General features: G+C 47.6%; 1 protein-coding gene across 1 annotated transcript; it reads left to right on the top strand.

The window, feature by feature from the left end:
• The first annotated feature begins 15,667 nt into the window (after window positions 1–15,667).
• On the top strand, window positions 15,668–20,333 carry GPR50 (G protein-coupled receptor 50). Its single transcript, XM_060001897.1, has 2 exons — window positions 15,668–15,854; window positions 18,742–20,333. Exons 1-2 carry the CDS (start codon window positions 15,668–15,670, stop codon window positions 20,331–20,333), a joined length of 1,779 nt encoding a protein of 592 aa, XP_059857880.1.
• Window positions 20,334–20,614: the final 281 nt, after the last annotated feature.

Genomic DNA, 20,614 nt, shown 5'->3' with positions numbered 1-20,614 from the left:
AACTAATGCCTGTGCTCTGGAGCCAGCAGCCATATGTGGTGATTTAGGTCTAAATCTAAATTAATTAAGAATTAAATAAAATGAATGTACAACTTCCTCAGTCATGCTGGCCACATTTCAAGTGTTCAATAGTCACATAGGGCTGGTGGCTACCAGATTAGAGATAGAGAAAATTCCCATCATCACGGAAAGTTCTACTGGATGAGGCTGAGTTATAAATCAGGTCTAAACCATCCAAGGGTGCTAAAGATATGACATCTCTCAGTTGTTTCTAAACACGTATTAACAGAGATGAGTTAGACGTCCTTTTCTCCCATTGCAGCATTAGCTTAATGTTGTTTTTCCCAAACAATCACATCACATAAGAGAATTCAGCTAGTGAAAAATGCCAGCATATTGGAGAACTTCAGATACTTTACCACAAAAATTAAAAACTAGAAAAACAAAAGAAACTTTTCCCTCACCATCAAAGTTTCATGGTGATTTGCTTTGGGAGCACATGTAAGACTAAATTATAAAAGCAAAGAGCCCATCATTCTTATAGAATACTGAAGACATACCATTCATTTACTGGGGAGTGATTTTTTCCAAGATGACCTTCTAAATGTATCTTTGTGTCAAACAGGGTATCCCACTGTGATTCAAGGAGGGGACCAGATGCTCTGATTCTTTTGCTCTTTTTGACACAGCGCCCGGTAAGGTTATTAAATATTTCTGTTTAAACCCAGAGTCCCACACAGGATGTTCTAGTTAAAAAAGAAACATTTGGTAACATATCATACACAGCTAAATGAAAGCTACTGAGCTCTAAAAGGCATTTGTTCCTCTAAGTGAGTTTCGTTTTTTAGAATGTACCATTAAATATTGTTGGCTAGAACTGGTGTGGTCCTATTCAGCTTTCGTAGACATTATTTACTATCATTTCCATTCCTGAAAAGGTCTTCAAATATATGGAATTATAAAACCTTAGAACTGTAAGTGCTGCTAGAAATCATAAATCGAAGTCCAGAGAGTGGAAGTCATTTGTTCAAACTGAATAGAGTCAGAAAAGAAGTCAGGTCCTTTGAGCCTGGGTTCAGTGCCCATTTACGTCATTTACAGGAGAAAAAGCTGGCAAACAAAGCCCAGAGAGGTAAGTAGAGGGTCAAGAGAGTATGCTGTCATGTAACGAAAGAGAACAGAGTGTTTCAGGAAGGAGGGAGTCGTCATCTGTATCAAATACAACTGTATCAAATCAAGGAAGAGAGATGTAACATATCCATTGAATTTAGCAGCATGGGGGCTGTTGTTGGGTGACCTTGCCAAAGGAAGTTTCAGCAGATTGGCAGAGGCATGTTCAGGTTACAGTGGGCTGAAGAGTGAAGCGGATTCCCATTTAGAGATGATAGATTGAGCTCTTCTGTTTATCTTCAAGCCCTAGTGAAACTCCACTATAAAAAATAAAAGGCGAAAAAGGATAAACCAACAATAACAAAGTCTCATAGTCTCATAGCAGAGAGATTCCAACGACTATCTGCAGGGCATCATGCAGATGAGAGTGGTAACTGACCAAACCATGTGCATGAAACTGCCTCCTGGGGACATTGTTAAAGAGGGGAAGTCCAAGAGACCCTCAGGATTTGGAGATGCCAGAGGACAAGATATGGACAAAATGGAGAAGGGAATTATCTGAAAACCTGTACATAGAGTAGTTGGACCACTGCACTCCAGAATACAGGCATGTATTTCTGGGGAGGAAAACTCTCCTTACAGAAAATGAGAGAGTTTGAGGCTTTCCAGTTCCAGGGATATGGCAGGCTAGGTTAATTGGGCCAATTCATCTGTTGAAAACAACCAGAGAACTTAGGTAAAATACACATCTTTTTTTTTTTTTTTTTTTTTTTTTTGCTGTATGCTGGCCTCTCACTGTTGTGGCCTCTCCCGTTGCGGAGCACAGGCTCCAGACGCGCAGGCTCAGCGGCCATGGCTCACGGACCCAGCCGCTCCGCAGCACGTGGGATCCTCCCGGACCGGGGCACGAATCCGCGTCCCCTGCATCGGCAGGCAGACCCCCCAACCACTGCGCCACCAGGGAAGCCCCACATCTTTTATATACATTACCAAATGTAAAATAGATAGCTAGTGGGAAGCAGCCACATAGCACAGGGAGATCAGCTTGGTGCTTTGTGACCACCTAGAGGGGTGGGATTGGGAGGGTGGGAGGGAGATGCAAGAAGGAGGAGATATGGGGATATATGTATACGTATAGCTGATTCACTCTGTTATAAAGCAAAAACTAACACACCATTGTAAAGCAATTATACTCCAATAAAGCTGTTAAAAAATAAAATCTTAAAAGCATGAAAGAGATGACAACAGAGAAAAGAATTACCAGCCTGAAATCTAATGAAACATGATAACGCAGAAAGTTTAACGGAATACAACCTTTGTTCTGAGGGTATTTGCTGATCCCGGCATACTTGAACTTGGGGTTGGACAGCCTCATGGGGAAAGGGAGACAGAAGTCAAAGACCAAGAGTGGACCGGGGTGAGAAGTCTTACAGGAAACGTTCTGCACGATAAACTGAGATCCCAGAGAACTATAACTTCAAGGTAAGGATAAAACAGAATTAAACCTGTCCCTTTCCTAGGTGACTGCAAGGAAAGTTACCTTGGCATTGAGCAGAGCAGGGGGAAAACCCTGAGGAGTTGTAATCACAGCCCTGCTGTAGATTTGCAAACCAAATTTGCAACAGCTAAGCAGTCCATAAAACTCCAAACCTGAATTTAGTTTAAAGTACTCCCAGACTGATAATGACTTTAGTCTCTGGCAGAAATTAAGTCAAATCCTCCCTGGAAGAAGGCATTTTTATTCTGGGCTTCAAGGAATCCCCTCAAATAATTTTTCATGGACACAGTAAAAAAAAAAAAAAAGTCACATAGGAATCAAAATACCATGAGTGAAAAGTAGCAGAAGCAAGAGATGGGAGAGACCCAGATCCAGAAAGACTTCAAATAATCAAATTATTAGACAGGTATGAGAAAATAAATATATTCCTTATATTTAAAGAAATGAAATAGAAGCTTATACATTTCTTTTTGGTACACGTATTCAAAAGAAATACCTAGGAGATTTAAGAAACATAACAAATATAACTTCTAGAAATTAAAAATACATTAACAGATTAGACAGCGCTAAAGAAAGAATTAAGAAGTATCCGGAAAGCAGAACGGGAAAACAAAAGGGGTAGAAAATATGTAAATGAGGCCAAGTGTATTCATAATAGAGGGAGAAGGTCTACCATATGTTTACTTGGAATTCCAGAAGGAGAGGAGAGTGAGAGGGAATCGGGCAACTGGCAATATTTGAAGAGGAATTTTCCAGAAATATTAGAAGATAACAAGCTAGAGATTCAAGAAGGCTGGTGAAGTCCAAGAAAAATGAATTAAAAGAAATCTAACTTTTATACATTATGGTGGAACTGTAGTACTAAAAGATAGAATAGGAAAAAATTTAAAGCAACAAAAGAAGAAAAAAATAAGTTATTTCAGAGTGTCAGTTATTGATATATTGATAGCTGATTTCCTAACAGCAAATTAAAAACACACAAGGCAGTGAACTGTAATCCTTAATGTGTGTTCAGAGTAAACAACTGTCCATCCAACAAAAATGATATCTTAGGAATCAGGGGAAAAAGGCAAAAACTAAGAGAGTTTATCATAGGTGATGCACAAGAAAGGAAATTCTATAGAATGTACTTCAGACAGAAGGATAGAAATCTGAGAATGAAAATCTGACTTGTTAGAAAGAATGAAGAACAAGAAAGTATTAAATTTGTGGGTAAAACGAAATGAACATTTACTAACTGAAATGATAATAATGTCTTCTGAGGTTTGAGATAAAAGTTCAAATTAAAACAGTTGAAAATAGTAATATATAAGTTGGGAGGGACTAAATGGAGCTAAAGTGTTCGCAGATCTTTACATCATCTGGGAAGAGGGTGAAGGTATTGATCAATTCCAAACTTCATAAATAAGTCATGCATGTTGTGAATCTAGGTTAGAATTGGAGATGATAACTTTCTGACTGGCAGAAGGAATAAAATGGAATGATTCGAAAGGTACTCAATGAAGCCAGTGATGTTAACTGCTGTACTATTTGGGACATTCACTGATGTAAGTAACTAAACACTTCAGTTAAAAGACCATGAATATCAGTCTGGACAAAAATGATCCAACTAAATGCTATTTATAAGAAACTCATATAGAAAAGAAAGATACAGAAAGGTTGACATTTTAAGAGGCTAGAAAAAGAAATACCATGAAGTTGCTAACTAAAAGGAAGCTGGTCTGGCTATATTAACATCAGACAAAATAGATTTTAAGGCAAAAAGCATGATTAGGTATAGAGTTATTTTGTAACGATAGAAACTTCAATAACAATTAGAAATGTGTATGGAATTAATAACACAAGGTCAAAATATATAAAGTAATAATTTCTAGAACTATTCAATGGAAATAGATAAATTCACAATCACAGTAAGAGACTGTAATACTCCTCTTAGAAACTGATAAAGCAAAAAAGACAAAAAGTCAATAGTGACGCAGAAGATTAAAATTACATGGTTTAATAACTTGGCCTAACACACATATGTAGAACACTGCATTCAGAAGTTGCAGAATACACACTATTTTTAAGCACACAGTTACAAACGTTGACCATATTTAGGGCCACGAAGCAAGTCTTGACAAATTTAAAAGCCTTAAATCATATACAGTATGTTTTTGATCACAGTGGAATTAACATCAACAGCAAAAGAATTTCTAGTATGCCTCTATATGTTTGGAAATTAAGAAACATAATTTTAAATAACCCATGAGTCACAAAAGGTATTTTAAGGAAAAAAAGATATCTAGATCTTAATAATAATGAAAATGTTGTATATTAAAAATTGTGGAATGCAACTAAAGAACTGCTTAGAGTGAAATTCATAGCCTTAAATGGTTATACTAGAAAAAGAAAAAGGACTGGGCTTCCCTGGTGGCACAGTGGTTGAGAGTCTGCCTGCCGACGCAGGGGACACGGGTTCGTGCCCCGGTCCGGGAAGATCCCACATGCCGCGGGGTGGCTGGGCCTGTGAGCCGTGGCCGCTGAGCTTGCACGTCCGGAGCCTGTGCTCCGCAACGGGAGAGGCCACAACAGTGAGAGGCCCGCGTACCGCAAAAAAAAAAAAAAAAAAAAAAAAAAAAAAAAGGACTAAAATTAATAATCTAGGCATCCGTCTAAAAAATTATTAAAGAACAGCAAATTAATCCCAAATAAAGTAGAAGGGATAAAATAATGAAGATATAAACCGAAGTTAATGATCTAGAAATCAAGCATGCAATGGAGAGGTCAAACAGGCCAAAAGTTGGTTCTTTGAAAGAAATCAGAAAATAAAACTTTTGGAGAAGTTGATGAAGAATAAAAGAAAGAATGAATTGATAACAAATATTAGGAAAGAAAAAAAGGATATCACTACAGTTGTGCAGACATTAAAAAGATAAAAAGGATATATAAATAACTTTGTGCCAATATATTTGATAATGTAGATGAAATGGATAAATTCCCAGAAAACAGTAACTCTCAAAATTGAATCTAGGAACACGGCCGACTGGGAAGGTCTAGGTTCTCATATTCCCATGGAAATACAAATACCTAGAAAGTTATTAAAATAACTTTATAGGAGCTCTGGAAATCAGTCAAAGGTCTATAGCAACCAAGCAAATGCCCAATCGAGAAAAAAATGACATTTAAAATGGTAGGAGATATCACGGCATTTTTACTTGCCCTTTCCCTGAAGTTTAGGGGAGCAGCAATCCAGTTCCAGTGCCGTTACATGAAATGGAGAGAGCAGAGTGAACTGAATTTGCAAGCTCCTTGAGGGATTCATTTCTATCTGTCATATCAATGAATTCAACCATTTAGAGAAGAATTAATACCAATCTTCCTGAAACTCTCCCCAAAACTGAAGATGATAGAACACTTAACAAACTCATTCTACAAGGCCAACATTAACCTGATATCCAAACCAAAGACAATATTAAAAAAGAAAACTACAGGCCAATAACCCTTATGAATATTGATGCAGAAAACGTTTAAAAAATACTAGCAAACCAAATCTGACGGCATATTAAAATGATTTTACACCATGACCAAGAGGGATTTATTCCTAGGATGCAAGAAACAGAAACCTGAACAATACTATAATCCTTAAAGAAGTTTAATCAGTAATTAATATCTCCCCTTCCAGCCTTGGTAACAAGAAAGAGCCCAACATACTCCCAGTTACATATGACTAACCAGGCGGCTTTCCAGGGCCTGCATGAGGCCTGGGATCTCGGGGCTTTATCACCAGCCAGGGAGAGGGAAACCATTTAACTAGCCAGTTCCCATCCAGAGCAAACCCTCCTTTTCACACTGACAAACCCAGCTAGTCCCCATTCCCCACCACAAGAGCCTGGGTCTATCCTGACTGGGGGTATCGAAGAGAGGGTGGAAGTTAAGGGAAGGAGAGGATGTACGTGATGGGAGAGAGGGTCTCCCCTCTCATAGCCTCTGTTTCCTCCTAATAATTCCATCCCTCTGGTTTGCGGTGAGGAAGACATGAGATGAGGCCCTGTGCCTGACACTTAGAGGACATTGATAAAGAAGAACTGTTGCCATTATCACTGCGTGTGGAAGGAGGGCTGCTGCGTTCCAGTCCCTCTGTTGAAGGGCTGGGTAGATGCAGAAGTCTTCCTACTCCAAGACCACAGAACATGGTAGCTGGGGCTGCAGACTGAAGGAAAAGGCTCGGTGATTACCTCAAAACTCTCTCCAAGCAAATTACTTGAGTTTTCCATTAAAGCCAGAAGGGGTGCCAAGAGGAGGGGAAGTCACAGAAAAGCTTTTTTTTTTTTTTTTTGATATTTTGTGAAAACTGATGTGGCTCAGGGAGAACAGGAAACATAACGGGAAGAGGAGGCTGGCAAGTAAGACAATTTTGATTAGAAAGTGGAACTTAAATATGGAATATCTGTTTAAGAGGGGCCAGAAGCATCAGAACTTCTAGCTTATTGTCAGGAGGTGTTCTGAAGATGAAGGACGGGAGGGGTACCCCTCAGATCAGAGTCTTGCAGGCCAGACAGAGAGGGGAGCCTCCCCAAATTCCTATGGTTTCTGTTCCAAATGAGAACTCAGTGGGACCAAGTGTCGCTGGAACACAGTAATCTGCTCGATCTAATTACCTGGGGTGTTAGGTCCTGCCAACTGATGCCAGCCTCAGCAAAGAGAAAACAGAAGCACCTGTGAAGTCTTAAGAATCTTTTTGACTTGGGCTAGCGACTCTACAAACAAATGGTCTTGTTAGGTTGTTTCGTTGCTGTTCGTCCTTCTGCTTGTTTAACATTCCAGACAGCCACGTCTCCTAATCTGGCCCTCTACACGCTCTCCTCTCCAGGAACACCTAGCTTGAGGAGGTGGCGTCTGCCCAGAACTCACAATTCCCCACCTTTCACTCGTGAACCTCCCTCTGCCTGGGATGGATACAGAAGTAACATTAGACGGTCCTGCCCTGACTCCATGGTTAAGGTGACAAACGTATGCAAGTGAAAGTAACATTTTTCCTGACTGCTTGTTGGTTATAACATCATGTAAAAATAGCTAGATGGAAGTTCACCAAATTTGGAGGTAGCTTGGAGATGACCTGACTTAGAATAGGTTACGTGGGGTGTACAAAGTTCTTTGGGAGGACTCCTGAGAAGAACACCCCAAACCTATGTCTTCTGGGGCATCTAAAACTGAGGTTCTCAAAGATAACTTACTACACCTTTAAGATATCATCTATAGAAAACATGCAATGGTTTCAAATACAGTATTAGCTGAAATCAAAACATAGAAATGTCAATACCTCAAAGGACAGGGGTCAACTTGCAGTTAAGCTGCTACTCGCAGGGGTAGCTCGACAGTACTGTGTATCTCAGGTGAACGGGAGGCAAGGATTTCTTTTCGGGCGGCTCAGGAACCTCCTGTGTAGACAGAGGATGCTGACTGAAGCAAGTGGGAAACACGCACAGGCCAGTATCTACTGGAGGCAAGGTGATAGCCACAGGGCAAACCGGGATCCTCTGGTCTTGAATCAAGAGGCTCTGCTCCCAGAGTTGACCAGGCCCCTTTTGGGGGGAAAGTGTGAGAGGAAGGAAGGCAGGCTCTTTGCCAATCCATGCCAAGTCCTCATGTTTGACCAGTACTCCTCTGACGTAACCAGATCGTCTGCTGAAGCCACATCAGACCATTGATTGACACTTTAATATAGGAAGACTGGCAAAATGAGAATTTGGTGCAAATTTGGTGCAGGGGCCGTGGCCCTCAGTCATAGGGTTGCCAGATAAAATACAGGACACCCAGTTAAATTTGAATTTCCGATAAACAATGAATAATTTGTAGTATAAGTATGTCCAAATATTGCATGGAACATACTTATACTAAGATTTTATTATTATTTATTTGAAATTCAATTTCCACTGGACATCCCATATTTTCAGCTGCTAACACAGGCAACTTCACTTGGGCGGGCCACCAGGCTGAGTCTCGCAGCAGGAAGGGGGCATGGTTAGGCCTCTGGTCTCTGGGAGAGCAAGGTAGCCCTGTTACCAGGGAGCTGAACAGGTCATTGTCAGGCACTGGGCCAGGATTCTAATCACCAGGATTGAGGTACAGGGTGGGATTCAGTCTGAGGACCAAAGCAAGAGTTTATGAACTAGAACAAGTAGATCAAGTCCCAGCAGGATCTCAGTCTCAGGAGCAGCTCAGGCACTGAGTCACTGACGGCCAGGTCTAGACTTCCTTCAATTGCCAGGGGCTAGGTGTAAGACTGGATTGTAAGAGCAGGGTTTCTGTAAGAGGGGTCCCTGGGAACCTTGAATCGAGAATCACCTGGGGCACTTGGGAAACATGCAGATTCCAGGGTTCCACCCAGACCTGCCGAATCAGAATCTCTAGGGGCAGCCCTTGAAAGCTGCATTTTCCCTACGTGCTCCTGGTGGCTCTAACTCGCACTCGGTTTGAGAACCAGTACCGTAGAGCCGGGAACAATGCGTGCAGTGAGGCATTTTGGTGAAGCCACAGACTCTGGAGTCAGACCACCCAAGCTAGACTTCTAGCTCTATCATATTATCTGTGCAACCTGGGACAAGTGACATAACCTTTCTGGGCCTTAGCTTCTTTATCTGTGAAAGAGGGATAGTCATTGTACCTGTCTCATATATATATATATATATATATATATGAACAAAGCACTCAGAACAGTGGCTGGCTTCTAGGAAGGACACATACATGTTAGCCATCATTAGGGGCTGAGTGGACCCACTGGGGAGGAAGAGGACGGGGTTGGGCCCTGATCAGTACCCATGTCCTATGCCTTGTAATAGAGGGGGCTAAAGCGGAGCTTCCGGGACAAGCTGTTTATTGCACCAGAAGTCAGAAGGTTGATTAATAAGAGGGACAGTCTGTAAACGCATGGGTGATCATGCTTGGCTTGGGTGAGAAACTAGGACAATGGATATTGTTCATTAAGCTCTAATTATCAGGTAAATTGAATAAGGGGTAGGGAGTCCATGTGTCACTACAAGTAATTAATGTGCTGCTTCTTTCCCTGGTAACCCTTTGATTTGCACCACCTAACCTGGAGTCTTTATCAGGCACTGGGATTTTGGAAATACTGGCTGCTAATTGTTTGGGTGAGTTCCCTGATCGCACTAAAGAAAATGGATGTGTCCTGCTCCTTCTAACGACTCAACCACAGGGGAAGATAAAGTGGTCCTAGCCATGATGAATTAAGCCCAGAGGGTTTGGAGAGGACAATCATTCTCTTGTTCATTTAACAGATCTGGAGACAGTGTCTCCAAGTTGGTAACGTAAATGCGACCAGACATAGTCTGTTTAGGAAAAAAAAAAATCACCTGTCCCAAGCTGCTCTTGAGTTGGTTGATGTCATGACCTGGCTGGCTCCCCATTCCAGTGGCTTGATTCCTGCCCAAATCCCTGCGCAGTTCCTTTGAGGCCACAGCCTTGCCCCTGGAGTCCTGGCCCCCATCCTCGACCTGGGACTAGACCTTCTTCAGCCTGGGCTGGTCCCACGCTCTGCTGAAACCCAGCTCCCCCAGCCCCCTGTGGACTTCAGGTCTGACCCGTCTCTAGACCAACCATCTTCCATGCTTTTATTCTGACTGATGTCAAGAAATCTGATTGTTCCTTCTCATGGAAAACATACAAATTGTATCAGTGAAGCATCTCAGGGGGGCACTGGAAATGCGAGTCACTCTGTATGTCCCTTTCCATCTAACACACTGTCACGTGTCATGGTGGCCTGGGATGCTGGTGAGTGCCCATTGGGTGGCTTCTGCCAGGAATTAGAGCCTAGAGGCAAGAGCCAGCAGGGGACAGAGTCTCTGATGTCTCAGAGAGCCTCTGTCTTCTATGGAATTGTAACCAAATAGAGTTTAAAGTATTAGAAATGTTCAGAATAATGACAAGAAGAATAGCTAGTGATTGCTGAATGCCCACTCCATTCTTGAGAGTGTTCTAAGTGCTTGCATGTATTATCTCATCCAACTCCCCCATTCACCCTATGACGAGTTTTGAGGCACCATTATTATCTGCATTTTATAGCTGAGGAGACTGAGACAAAGAGGTTAGGTCACATGCCCAGGGTCATACAGCTGACCAGTGGCAGAGCTGGGTCCAATCTTGTTTTCATTTTCAAGAATTGAGCCAAATGCAGTCTCCTTGCATCAGGCATCTGCTCAGTGCTGGGGTAGGAGCAGTTTGCGAGGGAGCAGGGACTGGGTGTGCAAAGCACCTTCCAGACTCCTGTGTACTGTCCCAAGAAGAGATAAGACATCCCCCAAAGTTCAAGAACAAATGAAGAATGTTCTGCTTGTACTCAAACTGAAAGACTTTTTCACTCTTACGGGGTTTGCACCAAATTCTCGTTTTGCCAGTTTTCATATATTAAAGTGTCAGTCAATGGTCTAATGTGGCTTCAGCAGACGATCTGGTAACGTCAGAGGAGTACTGGTCAAAGAAGGTCGGAGTGACTGGGGCAGCCCTTAGCCGTCCTGCCCTCCCTGGGTGGGAGAGGAGGTGTGAACTGACACTTAGAGGCCCTCTGTCTCTCTTGGGCCAGTGGTTGCTTGGGGGCTGAAAGAGAACTCAAAATGTTCATAGCAGCATTACTCATAATAGCCAAAAATTGGAAACAACCCAAAGGTCCATTGATGGACGACTGGATAAACAAAATGCAGTGGAATACATTCATACAATGGAATACTATATGGCCATAAACAAGAATGAAGGACTAATACACGCTACAGTATGGATGACCTTGAAGATATTATGCTAAGGGAAAGCAGCCAGGCACAAAAGACCACATATTGTACAATCCTATTCATATGAGACACACATCAGGTTAGTGGTTCCTAGGAGCTGAGGGGCTGGAGGGAATGGGGAGAGACTGCTAGTGGATACAGGGTTTCTCTCTGGGTTGATGGGAATGTTCTGAAATTTGATAGTAATGATGGCTGTACAACTTAGGGAATGTACCAAAAAACCCGCACTGAATTGTGCACTTGAAAAGGGTGAATATAGTATGTGAATGTGTCTCAATAAAAATAATCAAACAAAAAATAGAACAACAACAAAAAGGAGAGCACAGAATCCACCCACTCAAGTCTCAGAGCAAAACACTATCTTCCGAAGCTGGGCTGTGGGAGAGAGGCTCCTCCACTAACCTTGGCATGGCCTTGGGGAAGCCCTTTGCCCTCTCTGCACCTCAGTTTCCCCACCTGTTAAATGGCATTGTTGTGAGAATATATCCCTGATGGGACTTTTGGAAACTCTAAAAAGCTTATTTAAACTTACAATGCACTAATTACAAGCGAGGTATCATTATAGTACTTGAGGGTGAACATCATTATAGTACTGATGGGATTTTTTGAAATTATAAAATTATTATTTAAACTTACAATGCACTAATTACAAGTGAGGTATCATTATAGTACTTGAGGGTGAACAAGAAGGATGATGAAAAGTAACCTGCCATTGCCTCTATAATAAGAGGTCTGAAGATGTAGCACTATCCTTTTGTGTGCAGAAAAAAATCACTCGCTTGCTCTCACTCACTTTGAAAGAGTGGCCAGCTGCCACCCTGACTGCCAGGCCCACCCTGATCTTCAGTTTTTCAAAAGATGAGTAATGCGGGGGGAGGCGAGATAAATTAGGAGTTTGGGATTAACATATACACACCGCTATATAAAAAATAGGCAAACAACAAGGACCTTCTGTATAGCACAGGGAACTCTACTCAATATCTTGTAATAACCTATAATGGAAAAGAATCTGAAAAAGAACACACACATACAAATATATATATCTGAGTCACTCTGCTGTACACCTGAAACTAAAACAATCTTGTAAATTAACTATACTTCAAAAAAAAAAAACCTTAAAGAAAAAGATGAGAAATGTGGAGGCTTAGATGAAAGGTTTCTGCATCAACAAGAAGAGGGGAAAAATCTTCTAATGTCTACCTTCCGTACAGAGCACCAGTCGGCACCACCTCTGCCTGGGATGTCCCGAGCTTTCAGTCCTGGGGGTCCTTTGGGGCTCCCTGGTCTCCCTAATCTCATAATAAGTGACCTAGGGGAAAGGACCACGCTGACTGGGTTCCAGGACTGCAAACTCTCTATACATTCTCTGTCCACTATCCATCGCTTTTTCTCCTTCCCAACTTCCATATGGGTTTCCACGGTTTTCCTGGGATCCCCAGGGAACATCCTAGCTCTCCTCTATTTTGAATCTATACCTTAATAGCTTTCATATCCCCAATAAAGTGTTTCTCTCCATCGCCGGTTATTAGCACTTCGTAGCAGCCCTTTTAGAAAGACACTTAATTAAAAATCTTTTGGAAGCTTAAATAAACCATATGCACTGCACTCTATCCAATAAAAAGCTACTCCCTTAACTTCCAAAATAATTGAACTTATTGCCTGTGGATCCTGTCCTACTGGGGCAGAGCCTGACCGCTTTTCTTCCTCATATGCATCCACATAATGGATTCGATATCCATCTGTTTTTCTTAGGATAGGGACTACGTTCAGAATTTTTATTAAGATAATTCATAAAAATAAGAAAATTAATTTAACCAGATGCAGAATTCTCTGCCCCTCCATTATTAAAATAGTTGCTTCTCCTACTTGTCTAGTATTTGAAAAATACAAGCCCCATGAGGTCACGATCAAGCAGTGTTCAAACAGGGGCGGGGGCCAGGGGATTCAGGTCACCCTCTCTCCTGCTCGGCCCTCAGTCCCAAGGAAGTCCAGGCCGTAGTCCATCCAGAATTTCCAGTGTCCTGGGCCTCCGCCTGCTCTGGGGTCACGTCATCTAGAAGTACAGTGCACTGGATAACAGTTTGCCAGCTCTGTTTACAAGACTTTGGGTGGGGGGAGGTGGCTTGGGTAGGGGACACTCCAGTGTCTTAAGTCATTAGAATGCTGATTTCCTTTTCTCATTCCAATTTTTGTTTATTTGAATTAAAAACCGCTCTTTGCCACGAGTAAAAGGATCCAAACCCTCGGGGAACCAGCATCAGCAGCCAGATGTGAAGAACTACTTCACGGTGTGGGCGGCCTTTCGGCTTTGGTCTCTTTTCGGGGCTCACAGTTGCCTGGGGAGGATAGCATAGCTGTGCTGCCTTTACGGTAAATCCTGGCTAAGTCCGGCCCAGACAGCGCGCGGCCGGGGATCCAGGCGACGGGGGGCGATGAGATAATGAATGAGAAAAGGCTCCAGGCGGGAGATCGTTATTCATGCCGATTCTCTTCTCAGTAGCGTGCGCAGTATCGGGGTGAGGGGTTCATCTTCAAACAAGGAGACACATTACTAGTTTGGACTTTTCAGCGAGAGAAAGTGCATGCACTCTTGATTTTTCAGTCGTATCTGTCTTTCCGTTAAAGGTCCCTAAATGTTGAAGTCCCTCGCGGAACGCGCCCCAGCCCCCAACCCCTGTGTCCGTCTCCTTCCCCGCGGGTCAGGAGGGCGGCAGTGTCCAGACGGTGGCGCTCCGGGACAGTGCAACCCCCTATCCCCCCACTGCAGCAAGAAGGCTAGTCTGGGACAAGTTTCAAGGTGCTTGCTGAAATTTTCTGGGAGGTTTCTCAACAAGAGTCATAACTTTTAGTAGCCGGCACAAAATCCACCCCCGTAACCAAGGTCGTTGAGGGAACGAGTATCCGAATCTCGCCCCTGTAGCCCGAATCTTTCGGATTTCCCGTAGCCCGTGCGCTCCGAGAGCCTGGGCGCACCGCAGGGAACTGTGACGCCTGCGGAGGGAGATCTGCGGGGCAGGGGGCGGCCCGACCCAGTTGAGGTTGAAATGAGACCCCCCCGCAAGGGAAAAGGACTGAGCTGAGTTATTCCTGGGGCGGGGGCCTCTGGTCTGCCGGTGGCTTCCAGGCTGCGCAGCCCAGTACCTCCGCGCCTGTCCCGCCGCTCCGGCACAGCTCCCCGAGCTTACCCGAGTGCCCCGCGCCACTCCGTAAGGCGTGCGGAGCACCTAGAGAGGGGACGGGAGTCGGAGCCGCTCGTCCCGGGTTTCTTTGAGGAGTGGCAGTCCAAGAGAAGGGCTTTATCCCCCGTTTTAATTTTTCCCAGAGCAGCCTCGAAGCTCCCGCAGCCAGGGCGCCAGGCAGCAGGGAAGGGGACGCGCTCTCACTCTCGCTTGCCCCAGAGTTGGGGGCAAGCGGCCACCATCTACCTCTTCTCACTCCCAGAGTACAGACACGATCCCTGCTCCCAGAGCCTGACGTAGGGGCCATCTCCTCAAGGAAAACACAAGTCGGGGACCGGATTGAGTGCCACCCGCTGCTGCTGCTAAGGGAGCCAACCAGCTCCTGCCAAGCACCAGAGTGGGAATAAATTCCCTAGAGGCTGCTGTCCAGATTGGGGATGGAAGCCCCCAGCAGCTGTCCCCTGCTTTCCGCGGAGTATAGAAGGCTTTGAAAAGGCAAAACACTGGGATGGGATGAACCTCTCAAGGAGACTGCAGAGGCGAATACCTAGGGTCCAAGGGGCCACTGGCCACTCCTCATGCTCTGCTGGGGGCTTCAGACAAGCTTGGGTTGGCACTGGACCCCCAAGAGGGACCCTATAGCCCCGCTCTGCAATCTACAGCGCTTTGCCAGGTGTTTGCATAAGAGAGGGAGGGAGAACTTGCTAGAAACGGATGCGCAGTGGCTGGTGGGGAGGAGGTGGATTCTGAGCTGGTCACGACGCAGGGTACCTGGGGGATGTGGTGGGAGGCGGAGCGGCTAGAGGGGAAGCACATACAAGGCAGCCGGAAGCAAGACGACACCTCGATGTGGATTTGTCCAAAAAGAGTTGGAGATCAAAGCGGGGGTGATCAGGGAGCTCTGATTGGTCGGGGGGAGGGATTTGGGGTGGGGCTAGCCACCTCTTGAGGCTTTAAAAGCTCATCGGAGAGGGGCGGGAGCGCTGTCATTTGCTCTCCGACTCTCGGAGGGGTGACAGCTTTCCTGAAGCTCCTGGCGACAGAGCAGGTGTTCGCTGTCCAGACCCGGCTGGAAGGACCTAACGGTCTCCAGCAGCAACATGAGGCCTACCCTGGCAGTTCCCAGCCCATACGGCTGTGTCGGCTGTAAACTGCCGCAGCCAGACTACCCACCAGCTCTAATCATCTTTATGTTCTGCGCAATGGTCATCACCATAGTCGTAGACCTGATCGGCAACTCCATGGTCATTTTGGCTGTGTCAAAGAACAAGAAGCTCCGAAATTCTGGTAAGACCCCTTTCCTTCTCCCTACCCACCGTGCAGCCACTTGCAACCCCTACCTAGGGTGTTAGTTTGGGCTCCTGCAATAGGGAACCCGTGGATGGATCCTGCTCCCCATTTCCCTGCGAGCCTGAGTGATGATGTTCCGCCGTGGGGGGGGGGGCCCATAAACTCAGAGCTTCTCCAGGCTGCGGAGGTTTGGAGAAGCTCTGGGCAACCAAGTGCAAATCCCCGTCCCTGCGGTGCGCGGCACACCGCCGAGCCCGGCCCCGTCGGGAACCTGATGCAGAGGGAGCCGGCACCGGAGCGGAGAGTCCGGCGGCCGCCCGGGGACAGCACGCCGAGCCGGACGCCGCAGAGGTGGCCGCGCCGAGGCAGCGCGGGAGGAATTAACGCGGAGGGAGCAGCGGGGTTGCTACCCGCTCCGGTAAAGTTAAGTTCTCGGCGGCTGAGGCGGCGCTTGCCGGAGCGCAGCGCGGCGGCCGAGCCCAAGCCCGGCCGAGTCCCCGCTCGCCGCAGCCCCGTGACTCCAGGGTGGCTCCCGGGCAGCTCCCGGGCGGCGGAGCGCAGACCCCCGCGCCTGAGTGTGAAGCAGGGCGGTCTGAGCCCGCCAGAGCCGAGCTCCGTCCGCCCGTCCCAGGGCGCACGGCGGAGAGAGGCGAGCGGCCGGCTGGGCGCAGCAGGCGGTGGCAGCGACGGCGGCGGCGGCGGCGGAGACCCCGAAGTCCGTAAGCGGGGTACCGGGGGTCGCAGGGCGGGGCGGCGGAAAGGTTCGGGAGCTCGGCGTCCCGGGGACACAGAAGACGGCAGAACCGGTGAGGATCGCGGGAGGGCTGCAGGAGAGCTCAGAGGGCATGGTGGGGGGCGCAAGGGAGACCGCAGAGCGCGCGGACGTGGGACGAGGTGGGGCGGCGAGCGAGACTCCCCTCGCGGCCTGCCAGTGCCAAGGGGAGGGGGCCGGCTGCGAGCGGGCCTGGGGGACCGTGCTGGAGGCTGCAGGGCGCTGCGCCCCTTGCCGGGGGCGGGGGCGGCAGACGCTGCGGAGCCTTGAGCCGCCTTTGCAGGTTGGGCGGGAGAGGGCTCGAGAGGGGAGGTGGGGGAGGGGCCAAGGGGCCCAAACGCCCAGCTCGGGCCCCGGATGGGAAGGGGCGGCGCCCAGAGCCTCCGCTGCCTGGATCCCGGCCGGCTGGGGCCGGAGGGCAGAGGGGAGCGAGGGGGCGGGGTCTGAGGGGGTCGGGCACCCACAGGACCCGGGCGGGCGGGGTGCCGGGGAGTGGAGGCCGCCACTCTCTGGGGGATTACTTTGCTTGGACGAGGAATCACAAACACCACTGAAGTTTCCAAATGCAGTGACGGGCACACAGTCATTAAAAGTTTTCTTTTAAACTTTTGATGGGTGTGTCTGATTTCTCCTCGGTCCCCCGGAGACGTGGGGCCGCACACTTGGATCTCACGTGCGCTCCAGCAGTGCGGTCCCAAGGGGCCCAACCCCGGAGCCCCCGGGGGTTGGGGCACCTGCAAAGTCCATTTTCTCTTTTTTCCTTTTCTCCTTCACCTTCCTTTCCTTCCATAATTCAAATAAAGGTTTTTAGCGTTGTTGTGGTTTTGTTTTTAAGTCTTTGCCCTCTCTCTTCTGCTCTTTTCTTCTCCGAATTCATTACTTTGAGGGAAAACCCTAGAAAGAACCTCTTGGGTAGAAAGCGCCGAGGCCTGGCCTTGGCAGTGCTGGCGGAAGGAAGCAGAACGAGCCGTTCCTTTGCCCTTTTAAAAGTGCTCATTTTCTCCCAGTCCGAGATGAAGTGCAATATTTTGCCAAACCAATGCTAATTAGCAATGAGGTGTTTCCAGAGAAAGGGCTCCGCATCTGCACTTGGCCTTGCAGGTTTTACAAACAGCGTTCCTCCCGCCGCCCTACAAAACAGGAGTGCACCCCCCCCCCCACCGGCACTTTCCTGTTTAGCCCGCAGGCTCCAGTAAAGCCCGGGACCGGGGGCCTGGAACCAGTGTGCAGGGTGGCGAACGTGCTGGTGCCCGGCTCTGCTCGGGGACCCGCGTGAAGCAAGCAGTTCTGCTAATCCTTGCAGGGATTTTCCTGATTTTTTCCCCTCTTTGCTCACTTTCTCAGACTAAATTTTACAGGGCCTCTCCCCACCCTCAGTTTTTACTCTTAGGTTACCTCTGAAATGGTAAGTATTTACTGGGCTAAGTCTTAGATTACTGTCTGATCCCGCTGGGAAAGACCGCTTAAGAAAACGACATGCCCTTTCTCGGACAGTTCTCTTTAGACATGTTTGCGTTGTAAATGCGATGGTACGTTAGAGAAGGCAGAGGGCTAATTTTTTTTTCGGGGTTGGGGGAGGTTGAGGCTTCCTGACAGTCCTCCAATCTCTCCACCCACCCCAGTCCCTACCCTCCAGCCTGTTTCCGACAGACAGCTCCATCCAGCTCCCCTCTACTCCCTCCCTCCCCCCACCCGTACTCCGCCAAAACTTCGCGTTTTGTTTTTGTTCAAAATGATGGCCACAGGTCTGTGTGTGTGGGAGTGTGAAGGGCTCCCCAACGGGCTTTCGTGTTTACTGCTTTCTGACTTCACTTTTTTCCCAAAGCAGAGATGATGTTGTTTGAAAGGAAAAAAAGGTTGTCAAAGGACAGGTCCCCCAAACCTGCTTGTGCATCGGAATCATCTGGGACATGCTTGTAACTAAAAATAAAAACACAACTGTATTTCTTGAAAAGAATTCTAGAAGTCGAAATTGTCACGACTCCAGCTGGCCTTTTCTTCCAGCTTATATTTGTAGATTTCCAAATGTAACCATTTGTTCTTCTCTGTCTTCCTCCCCCGCCCCCACCCCCACCCCCGCCCCACCCCGCCCCGCCCCAATATGCTTTTCAGGCAACATCTTCGTGGTTAGCCTCTCTGTGGCTGATATGCTGGTGGCCGTCTACCCCTATCCTCTGATGCTGCATGCCATGGCCGTTGGTGGCTGGGATATGAGCCAGTTACAGTGCCAGATGGTTGGATTCATCACAGGGCTGAGTGTGGTCGGTTCTATCTTCAATATTGTGGCAATTGCTATCAACCGTTACTGCTACATCTGTCACAGCCTCCAGTATGAGCGCATCTTCAGTGTGCGCAATACCTGCATTTACCTGGTTGTCACCTGGATCATGACCGTCCTGGCTGTCCTGCCCAACATGTACATTGGCACCATCGAGTATGATCCTCGCACCTACACCTGCATCTTCAACTATCTGAACAACTCTGCCTTTGCTGTGACCATCGTCTGCATCCACTTTGTCCTTCCTCTGCTCATAGTGGGTTTCTGCTACGTGAGGATCTGGACCAAAGTGCTGGCAGTCCGCGACCAGGCTGGGCAGAATCCTGACAACCAGCTTGCCGAGGTTCGCAATTTTCTAACCATGTTTGTGATCTTCCTCCTCTTTGCAGGGTGCTGGTGTCCTATCAACGTGCTCACTGTCTTGGTGGCTGTCAGTCCAAAGGAGATGGCAGGCAAGGTCCCCAACTGGCTTTATCTTGCATCCTACTTTGTAGCCTACTTCAACAGCTGCCTCAATGCTGTGATCTACGGTCTCCTCAATGAGAATTTCCGAAGGGAATACTTTACCATCTTCCATGCTATGCGGCATCCTATCCAGTTCTTCTCTGGCCTCATCACTGATGTTCGGGAAATGCGGGAGGCCCGAGCCTTCGCCCGCGCCCGCGCCCGCACCCGTGACCGAGCCCGCGAACAAGCCTGTACTGCTGTGGAGGAAATACCGATGAGCGTCCGAAATGTTCCACTACCTGGTGATGCTGCAGCTGGCCAACCTGAGTGTGCCTCCGGCCACTCCAGGCCAGCCTCCGGCCACTCCAGGTCTGCCTCTGCCCACCGCACATCTGCCTCTGTTCACCATAAGTCTGTCTTTAGTCACTCCAGGCCTGCCTCTGGCCACCGTAAATCTGCCTCTGGCCACTCCAGGTCTACCTCTGGTCACCCCAAGTCTGCCACTGTTTACCCTAAGCCTGCCTCTGTCCACTTCAAGGCTGACTCTGTCTATTTCAAGCCTGCCTCTAGCCACCCCAAGCCTGTCACTGGCCACCACATCCCTGCTGGCAGCCACTCCAAGGCTACCTTCAGCCCTGCCACCAGCTGCCCTAAACCCACCACTGGCCACACCAAGCCTGCTACCACCCACCCCGAGCCTGCCGACTATCCTGAGCCCGTTGCCACCAGCCACCTGGAGCCTGCCATCGCCGGCCAGCCTGAGCCCACTGCTGCTGGCCACCTGGAGTGTGACATCACTGACCTCCCTGAGCCCGCCTCCAGCCCTGCCGCTGAGTCCCCCAAGCCTGTTGCCAGCCCGCTGGAGCCTGCTGCTGCCGCTGCCCCTGTTGACCCCTTTGTGGTCACCATTGCCACCGATGATTACCAGGAGGTTGTGGTTATTGATGTTGAAGCTGATTCTGATGAAGTGGCTGTGTGATCTTAGGGGCGGCCAAGCAGTGGTCCCCTTTCGAGGTTGGCTAGCATATGTAATACAAAGTGAGATATCTTAGTGCACCTGCACACAGACACATGCAGACACTGACGGAGAGTGTAAGCTACACCTACCTTTCAGGCATACTCCTCCTTTCCATTATGTCTGCAAAAGTGTGAGTGTGTGTGTGTGTGTGTGTGTGTGTGTGCGCGCGCGCTTGCTCCTTTAGAGACCAATTTCCCCTCAAGTTTGACTTCTGTTGTTCTGAGCCTCCCTTTCCTCCTGTG

The sequence above is a fragment of the Delphinus delphis genome, chromosome X, assembly GCF_949987515.2.
Source record: "Delphinus delphis chromosome X, mDelDel1.2, whole genome shotgun sequence".
NCBI classification, from domain to species: Eukaryota; Metazoa; Chordata; class Mammalia; order Artiodactyla; family Delphinidae; genus Delphinus; species Delphinus delphis.
This window is presented reverse-complemented; position numbering and strand designations above follow the sequence as displayed.